Genomic DNA, 21,532 nt, shown 5'->3' with positions numbered 1-21,532 from the left:
TACGTGTTAGTTATGTTAGCTAGTTAGACCATTAGCTACCTGTTGCTAGGCGACAGGAGCAGCGTTTGGTGACGCAAGGGTAAGGGCGAGGCAAACAGGAAATCCTCCGTAGACCAGACTGACTCATTTCAGTTTGGCTTTAACGGTCTACACAGTCTCTGAATGGCGGTGCCTTCGTACACCGCTTCCTTTCGAAGGCTGCAGACTCTGGATTGGGACACAGCTTCTGTCTTCTGTCCAGATGACCTCTGACCTCACTGCTACTGGCTGCTCATGCTGTTGGTGAGCCTCCAAACTGAACTAGGTTCACATGGCTGTCATCCAATAAGAACCACATGTTATTCCTCTGTTAATGTCAACAGCAACTCAAACATGCCAAGGCCTTTTTTATATGATGGATGTGATTCTTATGTCACAAGCCTGACTCTGTTTTCTTTCCCTTTACCGTGTCTGCGTGTGGGTGTGTGGGCTCCATGCCATGAAAGTGTCAGTCCTGTAAATATGGAAAAAGTGACTCAAGCCTATATGATGTATCCCGGCTGGGTTTGAAGCTAACTATCAAGGTAAAAGAAGGCAGTATTACACAATGGGAAAGCTAAGCAGGCCAGCTAATGCTAACAGCAACAACAGTGGGATAGGAAAAAGTTACAACATCCCTGGCAGCGCTCAAGAGATCTTTATTTCTGCGGTAGAATTGAGGGAGCAGCAGAAGGATGGGGGGGGACATGAACAGATAGAGGGAGAGAAATACGACAGCAGGATCCTACCAGCATGGCGAAGACGTATTTCTGGTCCTTTTCTTGAAGGAAGACGAAGACATCTGATAGTAGCAGAGCATGGACATCTGGAGAACAGCCAGGAGAAAAGTATTTCTGGTTAGATGATTGAAAAGTTTATACATATTTCTAAATCTGAAGTACCCGTATGTCCAGAGAGAAACAGAGCATACGTGGTCAGCTAATTGAGTAAAGGTATCTGTAGGTGTCTCCTCACCCTTTAGCCTCCCCTGGCTGTTCTTCAGCTGCAGCATCCCATCGTGGATCAGCCTCCTCCTCAGCAGATCCTCCCTGGCAAAGATCTGCCCGCTCTTCATCATCATGATGGACTTGCTGTCCGTGCGGATGTGACATTCCTTCAGACGCCGTCTTTTGTCGTGTTCGTTCACCTTGCTGTCGACCGATGCGATCACCTCCTTCACAAGCCTTACCGCGTCCGTCAGGTCGTCGAAGTCTTCCTCGCTTTCTGTGTTTGAGACATTATAAGAGATTTTAGACGAGCGAAAGTGTAGCAGTCTCGCATTAACACAAGAAAACACTTTGCCCATTACCTGAGAAATGATGGAATAGTACTCAAAGCCCAGCAATTATTTTGTTCATGCAGAAAGTTAAAGACTTTAAAGGGTTTATTTCGTGCAGGTGCAGAAGCAGCAGAAGCAAAACGCAGGCAGAAGTCCATTTTGCGTTTTAATGGCTCCAAACTAACACACTTGAACCAGATGGGTAGAGTGGCACAGCTGAGGAGGTGTTTATACGCAGCAGAAGGTGCAGTGAAATGTTGGCATTTAACTGTCCCTCCATTTTCACTCTCTAAGAATCCTCTTACTGCAAACAGCATCGCAGAGAGTAATCAAAGCCTTTTTATGGTTGCAGTCGGTGGAGTTGGACACATAAAGCTCTATATAATCACATAAACTTACTCCATATGGATATACCGCTTACTAAATATTTTCTCCTACCTGTATAAACGGAAATGGAGACTGAAATATGATTTCATGCTGTTAATATTGTGCATTGAGAAAACCACACTTCTGGTCTGCAGAATGTTGTGTACCTGTGTTCCAATGCCACGTTCCTCCTTCTTAAGGAAGGGACAGGGGTTTCATGTGTACTCTCTTCTATTAACAATATTGTATTTACAGGATATACCAGGTTTATCTCGTCTATGTTGGTTTAATCATATGTATTCACCAAAGAACAGTTTCTGCTTGAAAGGTACGCTACAGTGGATATTGTGAATACATCATCTATAAAGGCTGTGCAGTGGTTAGCGCTGTCGCCTCACAGCTAGAAGGTTCCTGGTTCAAACCCTGGTTTGGACATATAACGGGCCTTTCTGTGTGGAGTTTGCATGTTCTCCCCGTGCATGTGTGGGTTCCGTCCGGGTACTCCGGCTTCCTCCCACAGTCCAAACACATGCTCGTTAGTTTTATTGGTGACTCTAAAATTGTCCGTAGGTGTGAGTGTGAGCGTGAAAGGTTGTCTGTCTCTATGTGTCAACCCTGTGACTGACTGGAGATCAGTCCAGGGTGTAACCCCGCCTCTCGCCCAATGGCAGCTGGGATAGGCTCCAGCCCCTGTGACCCTTAACAGGAAAGTAGTATAGATAATGGATGGATGAATGATCTATAAACTACTTTTCTTAAAAGGATGAATATAAGTGTGCTTTAACTGACAACACTTGCAAAACAAGCAAACAGCCCCTGGCATCAGAGGAATTTCTTACAGATATTTGCGCACAGAAGAACATGGCAACAACGCAATTTCAAAACCGAGCCGCACCCCCTTCAATTACCGAAAATTAGCCCCTAAAAACATTACAGATGGAACCTCTCATGTGAAATACCCCAATTGTTCAATTAACAAATAAGGTTTTCAATATTTTTAGGGCAAGAAATCATTAGAGACTAAAGGAAATCCATATTTTTAGCCAAAAATTTGATGACAAGATACTAAGATATTAATAACAGTAGTTAGCTTAGCTGAACAGAAAGACTGGACAAAAGGGAAACAGCTAGCCTGGCCCTGCGTAAAGTTCCCCAAAGAAGGACTTTTATATTCTGTAATTAGCATGTCATATTGTTAGTGCTAAGCTAACCTAACCAACCGCTGGCAGAAGCTGCATATTTAGCTGATGAAGGAGAAGATGGATATTTCATGTCTCACACTTTCTAGTTTCTTCAGTGTAGTTTAAATGCTTGTAGGTGTCTTCTCTCAACATGTTTAAGCACTATAGCTACTGATGCTAACTACATGAATCCTCTGGTTATCCTAAATAAACGGAACATTTTGTGTGTATTAACCGGGTCGAGGTTGACTCAGTAACAAAAATGTATTTATATAAAAACAGTGGGATTTTTTCCACACTGAAAGAAGCCCCAGAGTCGACATGCCTCTGATTTAAATTCAGTTAGTGGAATTTGGTTTTGACTGAATACATGAGATTTTCCCCTAAAGTGGAACATTTCTCTCCTGTCGCTCTTGTACTTCTGTGCTCCCGAGCACCAAAATACTATCTCAAACCTGTGAGAGTGCTGTGTTATTTCCACTCAGTGCTCAGTATATATCAGAGTTGGCAGGAGAGAGTCTTCTTTAAGCACCTTGGGGATTAAGTCACAGCTCCCCCGTCCCACATAGAACTATAAACAGGCTTTGGGGAAGGATTAGAGAGAATGTACACAGTGGGAGGCCGACTGACGAGAGCTGCTTTAAATCAGATATAAATATGGTGTGAAATATTTCAGCTACATAAAGTATGTGTCATCTATTATCCTAAAAACACCCAGACAATATAAAGGTACGTTTTTTCTCTAAATATGAGGAGATTTTCCACTTTTCAGGAGGTTTCCTAAAAGAAGGGACACTTTGGTGTGTGTGTTTCTTTGATGTATAAAGCCGGCAGAGCACAGAGAGAAGCAAAACTTGATTAAATGAACGCCGACACTGAAATGGAAATTACACAGCTTTAGTTATAATATTTGGATAAACAATTAACCCCATATGACTGAAGCCTCAACAACGCTCGGAGTTAGCTTCGCCGTTACACGTTTCATGTATCTGACAAACATACATTTTTGTGCAAAGGAAAAAAATCATCTCCTCAGGTGTTAGGACTTGATTTACTTAAAAGAACCAATGTGCTAAAATGTGGTTTGAAGTGCAAATTGGCTTGATTCTCTAATGATCAATAAGCCAGCAACATAAATGCAGTGATTGTCCTGATTCTGTCTCGTTTTCTGTCACTTGTTACGGGGATTTTTTAATGCAAGTATAATTAACACATCCCACAAGCAAAGTTTTGACTGAATGAGATTTTTCTTTACTGCCTTAACATCTGAGTTTAAATTATCACTCCTGCTCTGCAATGAGAGAGAATTATTTTGTGTTGTGAATGTTTTAAAATGTCTATTCAGTGGAGGATAAAAACAGTGTGAAAAGCACAGATAGCAAAATATTAAATGCTTGAATGTCACCGGTAGAAACTACTGGCAAGTAAAAAGTACTCTCCTTACAAATCTACTTTATGATGCACCTGGATGAACCATGAAGTAGGGCTGCATGATATATCGTTTAACAATCACAATTGCAATGTGCGCATTTGCAATAGTCATTTCACAGGACGTGCGATAGTGAAGCAAATTAACTAAAACACGTCCAGTAGCTACTTTATTGTTGCTCGGTGACAAACGAAAACTCGCCAGTTTGTTGTTTCCCATCACTAATCTACAGGGAAAGTCCGACTGATATCACATTAGTGCAGCTCTTCATCAGAGCACACAGAGGCCTGACCGCTGAGCTGCAGAGACTTTGTGACACCTGCATGTAAACTGTAAACAAGCACGCAACACTGCTGCCATCACAGATCACGTCAGCAGGACGATCGAGGCAGACGCTCCGTTACGCAGGGTGGCTTATAAGTGAGGCTATTCCTGTTATCAGCGACACCTCGTCCCGGCGCTGGTTAATGCTGTGGCTACATAAAACAGGACAGTTCACTGAGCAGACGTGACTCGGATTGTTTACTTTATGTGGCTACACCTGCAGTGCACACACGGCGTGTGGTTGTATGTGTCGAAAGGAAGTGGGAGACATTACCTTCATAAAATTAATGTCACTGGGCTGATCACGCTGATTAAACATACATTTGAACACCGTTAGAAACGGTAGATGACAGACTGTATGGATAATATATACGGTAAATATGAATAACAACTGCAGCCCACAAGTTTATTTGTACTTATGTTATAAAGAAACCTGTCGCTCCACCTGAACTCTCTCTACTTTTTATAAGGGTGTCAGAGTCTCTTAACCAAGGCTGGTAAAAGTAGGAGAGGATAGTATAACAGTATATTAGACTCATCTACTTATCTAACTATTTGTTGCTATTGTAGTGTAGTACTAATAGTCTGTAGTTGCCATGGTTGCACCAACTGAAACAAACTTCTTACTTATAGTTTCCATTTCATGCTATTGTGTCATTTAAAGCATTATTGACCAGGGACAAGAGGCCGACATAAAGCTTACCGTAAGTGTGCTGCAGCATTCTCTGAATCAGCACCGGGTACTTCGTTATCCTCTGGGTCACTAGCAGGATGCATTCTGGGATACCGAGCCGCCGCACAATGCTGCTACTCATCTTTTTCTGGAAGAACAAACAAAATGCTTTAGTTAAATGTGCCCACACAACAGGTGGCAACACAACACAGGGTTTCAAATAACCAATAGGAAACCATAAAAGTCTTTAGAGAACAAAACGGCGATGATACTCAAGAAGGTGTTTGCTGTGATTATGGATATTACGATTTCAGAGGCGTAGAGGATGACACACAGGGAAGCACCGACACTTGAAAAAAGATAAACAAGCCAAAAAAAGCTGTCTCGAGGGTAATTGCTTTTATACAAATGTTTCATATACATGCATGCAAAATATAGAAAAACAAGAGAAAAGCCAGACTGAACTAGCTGGCTGACACAGTAAGTAGCACTCTGCAGCAGAGAACAGTTGTTTGTTAGACGTCTATTCAACGAGAAACAATCGTGTCTGGGAAACCAGACATCTTGAAGCTCAACATACTCGCAGCACAAAAGCAGTAAAAAAGGGAGGGCAAGACAAACGCATGAAAAGCAACTTCTCCAAAATGTTGTAGGAGAGGTATTTGATAAACACATGGAGGGTTTAAATGTTGGTCTCACTTTGATAAATGCCTTGAAGCGTTTGTCTTTGGTCAGCAGGTCCTTGTAGAAGTTCACGGCCTCGTTGTGGCGGCTGCAGAATCTTCCATAAACCCTCTTCATGGTTTCACCGTTACATCCTGAGAACTAGAGAATTTACAAGGCATGAATATTCAAAGCAAACACTGGGACAGCAGAGCAAAAAAGTTAGTCAGAAGAAGAAATGTGACGAATCTGTGGGTAGAATTGGACACTATTTAAATCAAAGGACATGTAACTTTACAATAGAGGAGTATTATTGCAGAACACTGAAACCCTGGCTTTAGTTAAGGATTGAAGCCATATTTTTTTTCCATAGCGGGGGCCTGCAGGAATAAGATTCCACAGCTCTGTGAGGCTGTACACACACAGCCCTGCTTCAAGCTAAATGCTCAAAATGACGACGCTAATATGCTGATGTTAAGGAGTTGTAATGTTTACCATGCTCATATTCCAGTTTAGCATGTTAGCACAATAAAATTAGCCAGTTACTATGAACACAAAGAACAGCTGAGGCTAATTTGAACATCATTGTTATTGCAGGTGTTTCATTATGAACCCAATTACAGGGAAAGCTGAATCACTGATCAAAGTACAAGTCAGGAGATCACCACAGTCATTGCATTTCATCCACTGAGGACCATTAATGTTGCAAAACTAAACTGCAATCCATCCAGTAATTACTGAGGTATTTATTCAGGACAAAGTGGTGAACTGATCCTGCAGACTGACATGGTGAAATGTGTTTTAGTTGCTTTTTGCATGCAATAAAGACCCCGCAGCCTTAAACACTGCTACAATGTTTTTCTTTTAAGAACCGATTTGCCTCCAAAAAGAAAACTTTTACATCATGTTTTTAGATGATTGATATGTGACTGTGATGTGATTATAGCATCCTCATCACAGCAGCCCCCTCCTGCTCGTACCTGGCTGACCAGGATGTCTCCTATCCTGTTGATGACGAAGCCTCCATCCGAGTTCCCCCCCTCCAGCTGGCTCTCCCTCTTCCTCTCCAGGAGGCGGAGGAGGTGCTGCGTGTGGAGCTCCAGGAGTTCATCTAAAGCGGGGAACAACCTCTCCACAGTCTGCAGTTCCAGCTGCACCTCCTTCTGCAGGCCTTTACTGTAGACCTCTGACATGATGCGCAACGTCCGGATGTGATGCATCTCCGTCTGCATGAGCTCTGAGGGACAAACAAGAAGGGGATACTTTTAAAGAGTGACAAAGCAAAGGTGTTTATACACTTTACCAGATCTATGCATCTATAATCCTTCCAAAGACGTCTACAAAGAGTTTCAGAGAATCCTTGACCTTAATTTACACAACACTGCATACCTGTGTAGAAATGTAGACCAATTTCCATCAAATGTATGTGGCACAACAAGATTCTAATTAAAAGCTGTAGACATCTCAAGGACTCTCAAAGCAAACAGGGTGCAGGTTTATATTAGATAAAATATTGCTTTAATAGACCAGTGAGACTCGCAGATGCCACAGAAACACACTGAAGTGGAAATCACCAAGGTCACGACACACTTGGAATTAAAAACTTGCAAATCAAAACTTCCTCTTCACTGTAAAACGTGCATTTTACATTTGATTTAATACATTCTTCCTTCTCATTAAAAACAGCAGTGAACCTAATGAACCTGGTTGAGACTAACCTGGAGAATCACTGCACTTTGCTGAACTGAATATTTCCCCTAATTGAATCAAACATCCAGATCCAATTTAAAAGCATACATTAGTGAGACACAAGTACCATAGATGACGTCTTGTCTCTTCATCAGCTCTTTGTCCAGCTGCTGCAGGTACTGTGGCTCCACACCTAAACTCCACGAGTCAGACTCCAGCTCTTTGGCCTCGGCCTCGAACTCCCCCATCAGCTGCCCGTCCATCATCTCCGTCCCTGCAGCGACAGCACAGTTTGCTGCATTGAAGCTCATGTTTTATTTGATATTTCATTTGTATTAAACAGCTTCGATTAAAACATAACATGGACAATTTTTATTTCCAGGCTCAGTGTTGACTGACTTTTGTAAAGAGTTGAAGTAACAAAAAAATCAGGATCTGTGAAAACTTGCTATCAAATTAGAAGTATTTGAACATTTTCTAATAGTATAACTGCAATATAAACATAATAGTAAAATGTATTAATTGTAATATATTAGGTTGAAGCTTTCTCTGAGCCTCTGATTAGAAAACAGTATGAATATCTAAGATCGACAAATGATCTGCAGCTCGTCGAGCAGGTGGATTGTTGGTGCGCGTGTGTGCGTGAGTATTAACCTTCATCAGTGAGCGACTCCAGGGACTCTGTGACCTGGTTGGTTCTGTTCAGGGAGTCAGTAGACTGGGAGAGATACCGCAGGCCTTTAATGGGCATGTCGTCGAACACCGGACTGAATGGAGACATAATACATGTGAAAATGTTTTTTACAGCCAGGTGCAGCCACAAAACCCCATTAGTCTGTTTACACACACACAGTGCACTGTAATTGCAGTGGTCGAAATAAAAAGTCATTTTAAAAATATTATAGAAAGGTTAAACAGAAACATTTCATTCAGATGTGATTATCTGAACGTCATCACAGAACTGTAAACACACACACACACACACACACACACACACACACAGCAGCTCACCCAGCGATGTTGCTTATGGAGAGGCTCTTGGAGAGGTTGTTGCCGTGGAAATTCATGATGCTGGTGTGTCTCCGTGATGACGGGATCATCAGAGAGGAATGGTCTTCTGGGGACAAGATGGCCGACCAGGGACGCTCCCTCGTCCCACCAGCTGGACCAAAGACAGATACAGGACTGGAGGTAAATATGCTGTTCATCACTCTACGACATGAAAAGACTGATCCTTACTAGCAACATCTTCTGCTTAGGCTTGCGCTTCTCTTCTTGATTTAGAGTCAGTTCTACCCAAAAGATATTTATTGTATTATTTTCTTTTCATAAAAACTCCAACTTGCTTCCTTGCAAAACTCACTGTAAAATAATGACGTCTCTAAGGTGAGAGAGTTTTAGAAGGTTAGTCCCTGGAGGATCTAGTAAACCTTTAACTAATCTGTGGATACATGGCGTTTTGTTCTCAAGCATAGAGGCAAAACTTCTCAGTGAATTCTGCACAGGCATCTTTTCCGATCACTTTGAATCAGTGCACAAGAGTTAGTAGCACAAACTGGGTTTCTTCTCCTTCTCAGAACTCTAAGTTTGAGTGAACACCTTGATCTTTAAACCCTTAAAGTTGTGGGTAAAGGAAAAACAATAAATGAGTTCCAAAGACTCTTATTTCAGCTACCTTCAGTCCAAATAATTGCTATAACAAGAAAAACTCCAACAGTAAGTGAAACAGCTTCAAAGTACTTTGTGCAAACTGGTGATGAAGATTTGTAAAGGTTTGGTTTGACACTCACATTTGTTCCTCATCGTGACTGTAGGCAAAGAGCTCGAGTCTGGGACTGCATACTGCTGTTTGGGCAACTAGCCAGAGAAACAAAGAATAAAAGCATAAATGAGGAGTTGAAATCAATACTGGCTGCAGGAGAAGAGAAACTGTACAGAGTCGGTGGTGGAGTTACTCTGAGGGAACTTTTACCTTCATCTTCACCTTGGCACAGACAGGCAGGCCGTCCCTGCAGCCCTTGTGGACGGAAGCATTACAGCCTGGAAAGAAAAGCAACAGACACTCATTGAATACTGCGTGCATGCTGATGGAGGTGGTGGAGGTGGGGGTTTGTGGAAAAGGTGGGGGCTAGAAATTCTGACTGGTTTTCGGAGCCGGCCAGGAAACTCCACCAGCCCGCTAATGAAAGACAGACTGGAGCAGAGCATGTGATGCAATCGAGGGGTAATACTGCTGCTGGACGAGGGAGGGAAAAAAAGAGCGATAGGCTGAGGACTAATACACACACACACTCACACGTGCGCTGGTGTGCATGGGAAAATTTCTATTGCGTAAACATTCCCAAATCGCCATTTAGGAACAAAGGTCATCAGCAAGATTGCTAAAGTAGGACGAGCTCTGTGATCTGATTCTGTTGAGTCAATCAAAGAAAATGAATTCCCCTGTACCGTACTCTAAATTTCACACAGCCAAATCATTTCATAAGAGCGGCCTTTGAAGCAGAACCCTGTCACGTTTACTGAACATACTTTACACAAGCCTCAACCAACTTCCCACTCTGTGTTTAACAGACGTGTTGCGCAGCTGAAACCCACTATCGAGCTCGTCGTCCATGCTAACATGCTACAACATTTCCGTCGTTAGGATTACATCAACGCACAAACTGAGGGAGAAAATAATCCTGTGCAAGTCAACAAGAACAGAAAGGCAGCACCACTTTCAGGCTCAGAGGCTCTATTTTCACTTCCACCTATGCCCTGAAAGTGTATACACTCGGGTTACTGTAAAGAGGAATTGGTGGATTATGTAATGCATCTAATTATGACTCCAGCAGCAAAACCAGCTTAAATTCCTGCAGCGTTTTCCGCCTCTTTAACGGTTTTATTGGGTATTTTACTGCTTTTTGTGGACGTCCAACTAATTCCAGCTAATCTTAGACAAAGGATCACTGTATTTGTCTGTTGAATGGACGAAAGCCAAACATCTGCGAGCAAAAACCTCCTGAAAAAAAAAAACACCCTCAGAGTCAGTCGTCTGTGGGCTCCAACAATCCGAAGCAGACCCAGGGAACACAACAGCGACTGTTTTCCAGTCTGAAGTATTTGATTGTGACTATGGAGAGTATCGCTGTGATCCGTCGCAGAGCTGGTTTCTCCTTTTTAGGCTTTTTTTGGGGTTGCGCCAAAAGCTTGTGCAATAAACTACATCCTCTTTAGACTGCCGCTGGTTCAGTGGAAAACAATGCAAAAAAGCTCCCGTTGTCTGTGCTGAGAGTGTGACTGAGAAGCAGCTCTGTCACTACTTCAAATAGACTCAACCAAGTATGCCTGGTTGAACCTCTTTTTTTATAACACAAGCGCATGCTCTACAACATGCTATAAAAATATGCATTTCTAATGTTAATGTTGAAACTTGGCCTACTTTAGCAAAAAAGTAAGCCAGTCTGTATTTCTGTGAAGATGAGATGACAAACAAACTAACTAAAAATGTTGGTCTTTAAATCAAGTTCTTTATTTATACATACGTGGATACATACATATTAATTATTGGCCTAAAAGAACTGAGACTTTATGGTAAGCTGATGTGACCTATCGAATGCATGATTCATGCCTGATGATGTATGTGCACCATGAAGCTTTTCTTCACAGCTACATTTCCTCCTTACAGACTATTGAAAGTGCTGATTCTGAAGATCTCAGTTTCTTTCTCTTTGGCGGCACATATGGTGATAAACCATGATTTTCCTCGCTGACGGTCGCTTTCCTTTTCAGACTGTTTGCCTTCATCTGAGCATCGAATTTGTTTCTTTTTCTTTGGATTTTCACTTATTTTTGAAGTTGTATCTGTAGTCATCCATCTTTTCTTTGTTTGTTCAGCCATAGTAGATTACTGTTTACTCGCAACACTTGCAGAGACCGGAAAAGCAGCCAGTTAACCCCGCCTACCCTCTCTGGCAGACCAACCACTGCTGGCTGATGGAAAACGCGTCACTAACTGGGCGCCGCTTGTGATTTATTCCGCAAATGTCACCACAGACAGCCAGTCTGTAATACTGCAAATGCAAAGGCTTTCATCAGTGGGCCACAGGCTCAATCACCATTGTGTTACCTCATTCAGCGATAGCTAGAGACTTAACAGACATTTATTTAAATGAAAATCTTCGAGATTATCATTTTAAAGAACTTTCTGAAACTTTACGGTAAGTTGATGTGACCTATCAGATAGCATGATTCATGCCTGATGATGCATGTGCACCATGAAGCTTTTCTTCACAGCTACAGCTCCTCCTTACAGCCTTCTCAATGTCGTTTGTTCCCAACAGTGCAGAGAGCTTACTGTAGCATGTTTTCAAATTAAACATTGCAATAAGATAAACACTTTTCATAATAGATCACAGCACTTAATAGGCTTTCATTAAAGGTAAAGCAACAGGAGTCAGGACACAAACAAACACACACAAAAAGAAGTGAACACATAGATACATACTTGCGCAATGGAAACCCCCTTTGCTGTTGAAAGCCTTATTGCACTGGGAGCACTGGGCCGTTGGGCCCAAGATGACGGGTGTGAATGCATGACCGTTAGCTGACTTCTTGTCCTTCTCCTTGCCCTCCTTCTCTTTCTCCCTTTTGTCTCGCTCCTTTTCCTGCACAGGTGAAAGTAAGGAACAGAAAAGCAAACACAGCAGGAGCAGAAGGTTACTTTGAGTTCAATAATTACTTTTTTACCAGCCAATAGAAAGAAAATAGGAGTGTGATTCGTTGGACCTCCAGAGCGAACTAACGCAGCACACATGGCGCAAGATGTCACAGCGTCTGACCAGTTGTTTGCGTTTAATTCCAATCTGAATCCAGCAGAGCGACATTATTACTGTGATGTGCAGCTCTGCAGGGGGCTTTGCATATTAAGTGATGCATTATTTATGCTGACAACAAATTGTCTCATTAAGAGGCTGTTTTAAATGCACTGCTGTTTAGCTTCATTTAAAGACAATGAGATTTTCTTTATTAATCGCGATAATTTGATGTTTTTAAAATGATTACTGGAGGTTTTATGACGCTGGCAGTACAGAACAACAAAACTGACCATTCACACTAATATGACAATAAATGATCATATTGGGTTGTTTCCTAGGCTTTTAAAAGTCTCATCTCATGATGAATGAGCAGCGAGGACTGAAACACTCGACTAGTGACGGAGACGCACAGTCTGGGAATCTAATCCGTGACCTTTCCACAACAGGGCCGTCTTTCTGCTCGCTCTTCATTCATGGACGAGGTCATCCTCAGCTGTTGGTCATCTCTGTACACTGAGCTCAATCACAATCCCATAAAGTGATGCAGAGAAGAACAGAGCTCTTATTCTCTTGGATTTACATCACAGAGCCTCCACCCAAACCCAGAGGAAATGGGAAAATAGAGTTTCCAGCTCCTTTTAATGGCCGGCCCTGGGCCTCTTGGTTTGAGGGGACCACAAAGCTCTGACATACCAGCGCTCGTTTTGTTCAGTCACTTAAAGATACCATAAGGCTGAGTGTACCACAGCAAGCCTGCCTTTTTATAGACATTACAACACTCTGCTTTCATTCTCACTTCCTGCAGCAACAACAGCTATCGAACCAAAGGTGAAACAAATCCACAAACAACTTTAACTAAAGGCCTCGAGAAGTGTTCTTCACCATAGAAACTCTGTTAGGGGTCATGAGAGGGCTGTAAATATCTCACATTTACACACAACTTATTAAATACACACAAGATTATTCCCAGCACATTTCTTTTGCTACAAGCGTTCACAACAGGAGAAGTAATAACTTGTGACATCCAAACCAGAGATTTAAACAAAGAGACATTCGGCTGAAACAACGGGTAACAGGCTATGACTTCACTGGAAAAAGACATCAGCCCTGAGGCGAACACTGCGTCTCTTTAAACATGATATTGTGACAGTCCCTTCACTACAATTATGGCTGGGAAACCAGAGCTCTCTGTTAGCCTACCTCCATCCAACCTCTCCATCTCAGCGAGAAGCCATGGCTCCCTGTGAATCTCCTGCATACCATCCCAAGCTGCGGCTGAGCGGCTGACGCTACAAGCAGCTCTGAGGCTCCATCAGGAAAGCAGCAATGAGGAAGTGACTGGTTGCTACAGGATGTGCGATTACTGCAATGACCTTTTGATCTGGTACAGACGCGGTGTCAAAACAGCACCAACTAGATCCGCTTCCAGAAAAGCCACACTTGGAGACTGTCGGGAAACTTTGCATCTGCAGTAAAGTTAAGTATTTATGATCTGTGCATGTTTTTTAGACTTTTATAGAGGGTGTTTTCTAACCTGACAGGAGGAGGGGGATCTTTTAAAAACCTAACGTGTTTTAGTGCGACACGCTTGTGGCTGCTGGGGTGGCAACTGTCCTAAACTCCACCAAAACTTGATCAATAACTTGGACATAGGGTGACCAGCTTTAGTTTGTGGCGAGCTCCTTTAGAATCCTGTCACTTTAAAAGCAAAGGGATGACTGAGGTTAGAGATGAGATTATAAAACCACAGCCAGCTCTGTCTTCCTGTTTTACTTCCTGTTCACCCCTGTGTCTCTTTGCAAGAGCTGCACAATAACAGACAGCAATCACAAGTTAAAGCAACTATATATAGACTGTTTTATTCCCTAATAGGATCAATTATCAGTAGAATTCGGAATCTAAACATTAACAACTAATGGAAACTCTTACACTAATAATGTAAGAGCAACGCTGTTCATGTATGGTCATACAGACCTTAAAACAAACTGCAAAGTGTTCGGCATCAAGCGAAACAAAGGCTTTCTAATAGTTTAAAACAGAGTGCATTGGAGTTTTCTCTTGATGTGATGTCCACATGTATCCTTTCTGATGCACCTAGCTTTACAATGTTTTTAACAGTATTTACAGAATTTTGTGATTTCTCATGAATTTTACCTGATAGTCACAATCAGGATTGTCCTCACTCACAATGCAACAAGTCCTAAAGCCTACTACATTCTCACCAACAGAGACTTTTCGCAGGTGAATTCCCTTACATGACTCTGAATCAGAAACAAATACTTTCTCTGACCACATCTTACACCGCAAGACACTGCTGCGGCCACAAGACCAACACACTGAGCGGGGGGAGCTCCATGAAACACTGACATGCAACCCTCAACTTTTTGACTGCTCAGAGGCCGACGCAGCTCTTAGTGTGACTGAAGTTTAAATGTGGAGCAGCGTGAGGCTAAAAAGCAGCCTGGTGTCAGTCAATGTTTCAGGAGGTCAATTTTCACCAAACACACAGCACACATGTAATCCTTCTCTTTTTTTTAAGATTATCTTTTTGGCCTCTTATATCTTTATTTAGAGAAAGGTCAGTGGACAGTGTTGGAAACAGGGGAAGAGAGAATAGGGGATGACACGTGTCAAAGAGGCGAGGGTGGAAGTTGAACCCTGGGCCGCTGCATTGAGGACTGTAGCCTCTGTGCATGGGCCGCGCAATTTAACTGCTGAGCTAAAACAGAGCCGTGAAATCCTTCTCTAAGAAACATTAAGGAAAGAGTGCAGCAGAGTAAATACACCTTTAAAGTCTTGCTGCAGTTTTTAAGAGTAATTAAAAAAGACTCAATGTTCTCTTACCCTGGTCTTTTTGTACATCTTGTTCTTGAGGTAGCTGAAGGTCCGGCTGACTTTCGTCACGTTCTTCCCCTCAGTGTCGCTCCGCAGAGGGCCAGGCTCCTCCTCCGATATGCTGGTAAACACATACACATTCACATGTTATCCTGAAACAGCTGTACTCTCCATGCTTACCTGTTCACACCTTCAGAAAGCGGTTCTCTATGATGAGACTATAAGGGTCCCAGCTGCAGTAAAGACCTACTGAACTATTCTTCAGTAATGTGTATGTGCAGAGTGGGACTCACCTGTATGCTAGTGACCCGGAGGCGCTGGAAAACGACCTCATACCTGCAAAGACACGAGACAGGAAGTGAGCAGTAGGACAAAGATCTCCGTCCTCTATTTAAGGTGGTGAACACCTCTGTTTCGGGGGTGAACACATCAACCACCTGGTCATCCCTCTTTCTTTGAATATAGTACCTGAATGACCTCACTGACAGGGAACAGATATGCTTCTATTTCAATTAGTACTCGCACTATGTTTGTAAACACTTCTGCTCTTCACATCTGTGGTCTTCTACCTTTCAGTTATTGGTTCAAGCACTGCAACACTGCAGGCTGCTGCTAACACGCTGCTCATGAAACACCCGGTGCAGAGAGTCATTCTTGTCAACAGAAGGTTGTTAGTTCCTGTCTTGGAGAGTTATGTAATCCACACCCACCTGTCCTTCTATAACTACCTTTAATGTCCTTGAGCGAGGTATTTAACATGACCTGCTCTCGTGGAAACTGTGTAGAAGCCAAAAACAAAACGATTCTGGCGCTGATGAGGACAGCCGAAGCTGAAGCTGAAGCACGGCCTTTAAATCAGTGCCAGTTATGGCTGCTACATACTGGTCCAAAAAACCTCTGGCTGCATAGATGTGCAACCTGATGAAATAGGAAATGTCAAAATACACTTATGAATGCAATTTTTTCTCATCCCCTCAGGACATTATGGTCTCAATACCTAATCCCATTTCATGATGGTTACGCTAGCTTGTTTGACCCGAGCTCCGCCCACACTCATCTATTATTCAAATGCCTATTTCCTGGCTGCAGTGTGCGCTGAATGTTGGTATTCTGCAGTGAAGCTGTGACTAAGTGGTATTTATTGTCCGATACATGCATATTAATGACAAATAAAACACTGAATGAAAGCATAGCCTGCAATCTTTGCTAAATATCCATCACAGAGTCCTCAGTGTTTTGATGGCAGTTCAACATAGGCGCGCAGGTATTTACAGCATTGCTTGTCAAACCAGAAACAGGATGATGAGGACAAAGTTGTTTCCTCATTGTGTTTCCAGCAAAGCAGTAAAGGAGACGGGGGAAACTAATGGAAATATCTATTGGATTTGAAAAGGGTGGGCGCAGTGTTTTTAACTAAAGGTGACAAGAGAGAAAAGGTCTTCTACAGTTCACCTGCTCGGTTTCTGTTTTTCTTTTTCCTCTTCCTGAGGTGATTATGTTTTATTTTTGCAAAGACGTACAGTATCTAGTCAGCTAAATACTTTGCTGGGCAGAGGACAGGAGAAGCCAAGGACTTACTTAATGTCGTCAGCAGGAATTAAATGGTAAATGGACTGCACTTATATAGCACTTTTCTACTCTTCAGACCACTCAAAGCGCTTTTACACTACATGTCACATTCACACATTCATACACTGTTGGCATAGGCTGCTATGCAAAGTGCCAATTTCCACTCAGGGTCTAACCTTTCACACTCATTCATACGACTTCGGGAGCAATTTGGGGTTCAGTGTCTTGCCCAAAGACACTTTGACATGTCGACTGCAGGAGCTGGGGATCGAACGAGCAACCTTACGATTGGGAGACGACCAACTGTTCCACGGAGCCACAGCCGCCCCAATTATCAACTAAATGCCTGCTCCATCAGTGAAGGGTTGTTTTCTACACCAGTACTGCCCTATGAGCTCATTCTTATAACACATTCATACTGCAATCAGTGGTGGGCTTTTGCAGGAAAAGTTAGTTGCAGCTGAACCTTGTCCTTCAGTGTATAGCTGTGTTCAGCTTTAAGGCTGTTTACAATTAATTTCTGATGCTATTCAAAATAATCCATTAAGTGCATCAAGTTTTTTGTAACTATTTTCTTTCAGCCGACCTTGTCTACATCTATCTGAGTGTTTCCAGAAAGATCTGAAACCTCAACAGTAAATAAAGATGTCACCTGTGGGCACATAAGCACTTAGACATCTACTAGTTAGTTAAAATATGGGTGTCTTAAAGGCTTTCTTCCTGGACGAAAACACATCTCTTTTGGCTTCACTGCTGAACACCATGTGACTGCGCCCTGTACAGAAATATAGTTACAATAACAATCATTATGTTCATCTTAATCCTTTTATATGTTGATATAGGAAACACTAAGGGCACTTTTCACTCTAAGGGACTTCGGGGGAGATCCGGTACTCTAACAGGAGCAGCTACTGGTCTGAATCTGACAGCTACTTTCTACAGCAGCTAAGTTTACTTACTCAAGCTATCCTCATCATCATCGCTAGACGAAGAGTCCCCGTAAATGAACTGAGACTTAGATTTGGTGATGATGGGGGAAAGGTTGAAAGAGAAGGAAATTCGCCTCTTACGTCTCTGGCGTCCCGCTGCTTGGGGCGGGCGGGGGGGGGGGGGGGGGGGGGGAGCAGGAGGAAGGAAAGAACCACAGCAGGAACTGATTAAACTGATTAAAGTGATGAGACCTCTCCTGATTAAAATTAAGGTTATTTATGACAACAGAGAGGTCGGGGGATGGGAGGTAGAAGGTGGAGGTAAACTTTAAAATCAGCGACAAATGAGAAGGCCTTTTAAAGGCGCTGCACACTCACACAGGTGTTTACATATTATCCATCTATCAGACCGTTGAAACTTAATGAACCAATAAATGTGACAAAATAACAAAAGGTGCAACCTCTCCCACCATAACCATAGGGTCAGAGAGGTGCCAATCAGGCACAGAGTGTACCCGCCCACACCTGTCAAATTAGACAAATGAAAAAACCTGTGTGGGTGGACCACTTGTATATAGGGCATTGAATTAAATGAGAAAATGGGTATTTAACTACCTTTGTGTCGTACTGATCTAGCAATAATTTTAACATTCTTACGCAACTACATATCTAATGTTTTTCTGAATATTATTTTTGGGACTAATTTAAGGAAAACATCATAAAACATCATTGACACTTTATGTTATTTTTAATGAACTGTTACTATCCAGATTCCACCTACAATGACTGTGGACACTGTGCCTCTTAAGCATAGAAACAGCATCATGTGAAGTAGGGCTGCACGATATAATGAAAAACATTCATTGCGATATCTTTTTTTTCTGCGATATTTATTGCGAAAATACAGGCAATTTTAGCAGATAAACGCAGTGTGTTATCATGTCCATAAAAACAATTATCTTTTTATTATTTGACACTTTTTAGTCTATTTTCTTCTAACAAAATAAAACTCCTCTTCTACCTTTAACTCACTTGGTTCAGAGACTCTGACACCCGCATGAAAAGTAGAGAGAGTTCAGGTGGAGCGACATGTTTCTTGCACATGCGCACATCGCAATTGGGGTTGTTAAACGATAAATCGTGCAGCCCTAACGTGAAGTACAGTTGAATTAAATGACAACTTTAATATGTTTACCCCATTATCAACTCATTTACTACTCATAATAAAAAATAAATGCTTAAAGTAGAAAGTAAATGAATTGGTAAAGAGGTCAGACAAGCTGAATATAATGATAACATGATAACTGTTGGGAAACAGAAAAACAGCCTCACAGCTTGTCACTCACCATCAGTGTCTCTCTGGCTGATGGCGAGCATGGATACAGACTTGGTGAGGGGCAGGGACATGGGAGGACAGCTGTTTCTCAGAGGCCGATAGCGCCTTGTTTTCTACAGCAGGAGACACAAGGTTGAGTCAAACACACTGCATGATAATCAAAGTGATAACAAAATGACAGGCAGAGATAACATGGAACTATTTATTACCAGTAGCTAAACTGGAAACAGGAACGACAAGCCGAAAAGGGAAACTACACAAGTGATTTGTGATGTTGTTTTATATTCAATGAGAGCGCAGAGACACCGCCTGAGGAGAGTCATGTTTATTAATTCTAACTAATCCCCAAACTGACACGTCTCAAAGTTTCCCTCGCTGTTTACAAGGCTTGTTTGTGTGCAAGCAAATGCATTTTCCTCTCATGTGAATTGGGCTGAAAATGTTGCGGAGCATCCCTCAGGGCGGACTGTGTGACTGCATGAAGATATGACATCTAAAGGACCAAAGTGATGATGTGTGTGTATCTGTGTGTGTGTGTGTGTGTGTTAGCTGACCGGGTCATGCAGTCTGATGCGTTCCCCCAGCTCCTCCTGCTCCTCTGTCAGAGAAACCAAGGAGCCTCTGTCGTCACTGTCATGCCGGGGCATCCTTAAAGGCTCCAGGATTCGAGGCACCTGAGTGGTGGGGCCCCTCAGCTCCTCCTGGCCCCCACTGAGCCCCTCCAAGCTGTAGCTGTAGGGGCAAACAGAAGGCAGAGGTGACCTCAAAGAAGGAGGAATGATTTTACGACTTTATCACATCTTTGTGGTTACACACAGCTCCGCACACATGCACCTGTTGATAGACACACACACACACACACACACACACACACTGCAGGTCCTGCACAGTGTTTAGCCAGCTGAGTTATCACCCGGCTCCGGAGCAGATTTATAGCTGAAGCAGCAGCAAATGACTTCCAACATCAGCATCAGCATAGAGAGCTCCGCCTGCTGTGATTTACAAACCCAATTACATCGATCTATGACTGGAAATAAGAGGCCTTGAAAAATCCAATGCAATGATTATGGAGAGGAAAACTACAGCTACATTTCAGGATGAGCTATGCTACACGGCTGCGGCTCTACTCGCTGCAGGACAGACTCGCTTATAGTTAAAGCTCCAGCAGTAAATCTCTCTTATCTCCAGCCCTTGGCTTTGTGTGGCTCTCCATTTTCCAGCAAATCATCACTCCAACATTCAGACATCACTAACCTAAACCGAACCAAGAGAGTCATGACTCTGTGATTATCGGTGATCAGAGCAGAGCAGCACTCACCTACCGTCAGGGCTTTGAGTGGAGACGACTATATCTGTTACATGAAGGCCTCCTGCCTGTGTTATTACATGCAATCCTACAGGTCCTCCTCGGCGCTATGACATGAATAAAACCAGCAGCTGCTCACGCTCTCTGCTGCAGGAAGCTACTGACTGACTGATGGACCGGGCAGGGCATTCATACACTCACAAAACACATGCACGCAGGCATATACGCCCTCAAAAACGGCAAATGCAAATCAAGCAGCATTTAAATACGCCCTATTCAAAGTAGGTCAGGTGTCAAAACATCACACAAACACACAGTACCTGAGGGAACTAGCTACTTCCACACAATGGCTGAGGGGAGCTTGAGCAGGGCAGCAGCTGATGTGTGAGGTGAATGGGTTAGTGAGGGGAAGAAAGAGGAGATAAAGAGGAGTGATGGCAGCGAGTAATGCAGAGTCTACAGCTCTGAGTACAGACTATTTCACATTGCAAACACTGTAAATGGGTTCAAGTTAATTTCCTGCTGCAGTGTTGTGGTAATTATAAGAGCTTACAGGAAATAAACTGGAACTGAAGCTTACCAGAAATAAAAAACTTAGAGTAAGAATAGCGAAGGTACTTTTAACACTGTTGAAAACACTGCTGTAGTAGCCTCTGCTTCCCCTACGATAAAGATGCGGCCTGATGGTCAAAGCAGTGGTCTTTTATTTGGAGCCTAACAGTTATAGAGGCTGTCCATTATGAGGTGGTTACACAATGTTAAGATAAATGTCACCTGATAAGTGATAGCAGCACAGAGACTTTACAGATAGAGTTTGTCTTGGGTTGTTTAGAAACAATCTGTACACCAAAGAGCAAAGAAAACCAACAAAAGCTCTTAGAAAATCACTTGCATGAATAATTTCTGTGTAACAATTAGTATAACATCAATGTATCACAGAAGAGCCAGATAAAAACTTAAGAAATCACTAAAAGGCAAATCTGGTCTAAACAATAATCTGGTGTTTTTCTCCCTACATGGACACATCACTACTAAGTCAAGCTCCTCCTCCTGAAAATGACGGTCTCATCCCGACTGACTGTATTTTATGGGGAATCTACACAGGCATTGTATATGAAGTGTATTTCTGACATGCAAGC

The 21,532-nt window shown here is 42.6% G+C and overlaps 1 protein-coding gene across 1 annotated transcript in view; it reads right to left on the bottom strand.

The window, feature by feature from the left end:
- Positions 1 to 21,532, bottom strand: part of LOC138583665 (A-kinase anchor protein 13) — a 102,344-nt gene that overhangs the window by 20,352 nt on the left and 60,460 nt on the right. Inside the window, exons 13-28 of the mRNA XM_069655645.1 lie at positions 19,642 to 19,819; positions 19,098 to 19,200; positions 17,782 to 17,910; positions 15,547 to 15,589; positions 15,263 to 15,374; positions 12,109 to 12,268; positions 9,595 to 9,662; positions 9,413 to 9,479; positions 8,634 to 8,784; positions 8,277 to 8,389; positions 7,750 to 7,896; positions 6,914 to 7,170; positions 5,970 to 6,095; positions 5,301 to 5,418; positions 994 to 1,242; positions 768 to 844 (exon numbers count right to left, since the gene is read on the bottom strand). Coding sequence (XP_069511746.1) covers positions 768 to 844; positions 994 to 1,242; positions 5,301 to 5,418; positions 5,970 to 6,095; positions 6,914 to 7,170; positions 7,750 to 7,896; positions 8,277 to 8,389; positions 8,634 to 8,784; positions 9,413 to 9,479; positions 9,595 to 9,662; positions 12,109 to 12,268; positions 15,263 to 15,374; positions 15,547 to 15,589; positions 17,782 to 17,910; positions 19,098 to 19,200; positions 19,642 to 19,819 — 2,098 coding nt within the window. The remainder of the gene's footprint in view (positions 1 to 767; positions 845 to 993; positions 1,243 to 5,300; positions 5,419 to 5,969; positions 6,096 to 6,913; positions 7,171 to 7,749; positions 7,897 to 8,276; positions 8,390 to 8,633; positions 8,785 to 9,412; positions 9,480 to 9,594; positions 9,663 to 12,108; positions 12,269 to 15,262; positions 15,375 to 15,546; positions 15,590 to 17,781; positions 17,911 to 19,097; positions 19,201 to 19,641; positions 19,820 to 21,532) is intronic.

This window comes from Semicossyphus pulcher, unplaced genomic scaffold, assembly GCF_022749685.1.
Source record: "Semicossyphus pulcher isolate SPU_LCO1_2020_fin unplaced genomic scaffold, fSemPul1.0.p SCAF_1, whole genome shotgun sequence".
NCBI lineage: Eukaryota > Metazoa > Chordata > Actinopteri > Labriformes > Labridae > Semicossyphus > Semicossyphus pulcher.
The sequence above is the reverse complement of the archived record's forward strand: the minus strand, read 5'-3'. Positions and strand labels throughout refer to the sequence as shown.